This window comes from Branchiostoma belcheri, unplaced genomic scaffold (assembly GCF_001625305.1).
Source record: "Branchiostoma belcheri isolate BF01 breed outbred unplaced genomic scaffold, Haploidv18h27 scaffold2, whole genome shotgun sequence".
Taxonomy (NCBI): domain Eukaryota; kingdom Metazoa; phylum Chordata; class Leptocardii; order Amphioxiformes; family Branchiostomatidae; genus Branchiostoma; species Branchiostoma belcheri.
The window spans coordinates 3,737,927-3,739,733 of record NW_017803490.1 but is presented as its reverse complement, the minus strand read 5'-3'; the positions used below and the strand labels follow the sequence as shown (position 1 = coordinate 3,739,733).

Genomic DNA, 1,807 nt, shown 5'->3' with positions numbered 1-1,807 from the left:
CGGAAATCATACATTTTGCAGCAAGAATGAAATATGGAACGTATTTGGAATGGAGTAGGGTTGATTCAACGTACTTGAAAATGACCAAATAATCTATGTATTGTCCTAGTGTTACATAATGCAGCTTTAATGCATTTGGTATTGATGGCTAAAAAAAACTTTACGTAGTGCACTAACCAAAGCACTAACTGTAACCATGCTATTTTCTATTAATTAGTATTACATAATGTCCTTTAAATCCATATGTAATTGATGGATTTCATGGCCCCAGGACAAACAGCGCTCTCCAATATGCCGTCCAAGACAAAGACAGTGCTGACAGACGGATGGGTCAGGGAAGAGTTCTATCGAACCCCAAAGATGTCCACCCACCTCCTGGGCTTCGCGTTATTTGATGGGCTCACCAGTCTTGAGGCAGTCATCTCCCGAGGGAGGGTGGTGAGTGACTGGCACGGCAGTTCTGATGCTCAGTTTACGACATTTTACTAGTTTTACGACATGTTGGTGATTTTACGACAGGCCGAGAAGCAAATGGCATGAATGATGAAAGGTGTCAGAAAGAGGATCCAGTTAAAGGTTTACGAACGTTCTATGATGTTAATCCAGTCAAAAGGCGGTCATCACGACGATCATAAAGTCGGTTTTACTTTTATTTATGTTCATGACGGGTCAATTTACCGTTATTGAATGAAGTCTGTAATGGTTTCCAGGTTACAAATTTTAAGATTCATCTTTTCACACGCGTACGGGCCACTTTTGAATTTGAAATGAGCATGATATCTCAAGCCCTGTAATCTACAGAATGGACTGTTTACGTTTTTTGTTTAAACTTTTTTCATAGTGTACAGATTCATAGAGATGATAAGCCAACGGACAGTGGATTGACTTATTTTTAAGGTGCGGGTTTGGGCGCCATTTGATCCAGAGGAAAACCCGTCTGTGGAGGTCGCTCTGAACACGACGATTGACGCCATACACAACATAGAACAGTTGGTTCCAGTGGAGTATCAGCTTACAAAGACAGGTAATGAATTAAATTCCATCAGTCAAAGCTGTACAGATGTTGTGATATGTGTAGCTAAAGGGGTCAACGAGGCAATGCTAGTAACTCCCCAAAAGTCCCCCCCCCCCTCGTCCCGGTTCATCACTAGGGTTGACTCCCTTATGCAGACCACCTCCTTGATCCTTCTTAGCCAGGAATAGGATCGTGTTCTCGCCGCAAAATTAGCACATACATTGCCTACCTATAGCAACGAGAATCAGCACTCCAGTCAGACGACCTGCAAGCTAGCTTGAGGAAGATGTCTGACAGGCATCGAAACGTACGCAGGTGAGAAATATTACCGGTTGTGTAAGAAGAAAATCCCTGTATCCTTCATCTTTATCGTTCCATATTGCCACCTACATTGGATACATACAGCGGTGAGAAGCAGTACTTAAGTCAAAAGCCCTACTGAGGAAGATATCTGACAGGCATCGCAACATAAGCAGGTGAGAAACATCACCGGTTCTGTAATAAGAAAATCCCTACATCCTTCATCTTTATCGTTCCAGATGTAATTCCTGTACCAGGATTATCAGTGCCTTCTTCCGACTACTGCGGCCTTCTTATGATCAGGGAAACAGCGTTGTTCTGTGACGGGCAGGAATCCAGCATGTCTAACCAACTCAAGTGTGAGCTGGCCATCAGCAAGGCAGTGGCTCACAACGTAAGGAATGTACAGTACTAGGAAGCGAGATGACACAAGTGTAATCATACCCAAAACTGATATATATATATATATATATATATATATATATATATATA

The 1,807-nt window shown here is 42.3% G+C and overlaps 1 protein-coding gene across 1 annotated transcript in view; it reads left to right on the top strand.

The window, feature by feature from the left end:
• Positions 1-1,807, top strand: part of LOC109468396 (aminopeptidase N-like) — a 34,743-nt gene that overhangs the window by 22,025 nt on the left and 10,911 nt on the right. The window contains exon 5 of the mRNA XM_019766645.1: positions 1,555-1,709. Coding sequence (XP_019622204.1) covers positions 1,555-1,709 — 155 coding nt within the window. The remainder of the gene's footprint in view (positions 1-1,554; positions 1,710-1,807) is intronic.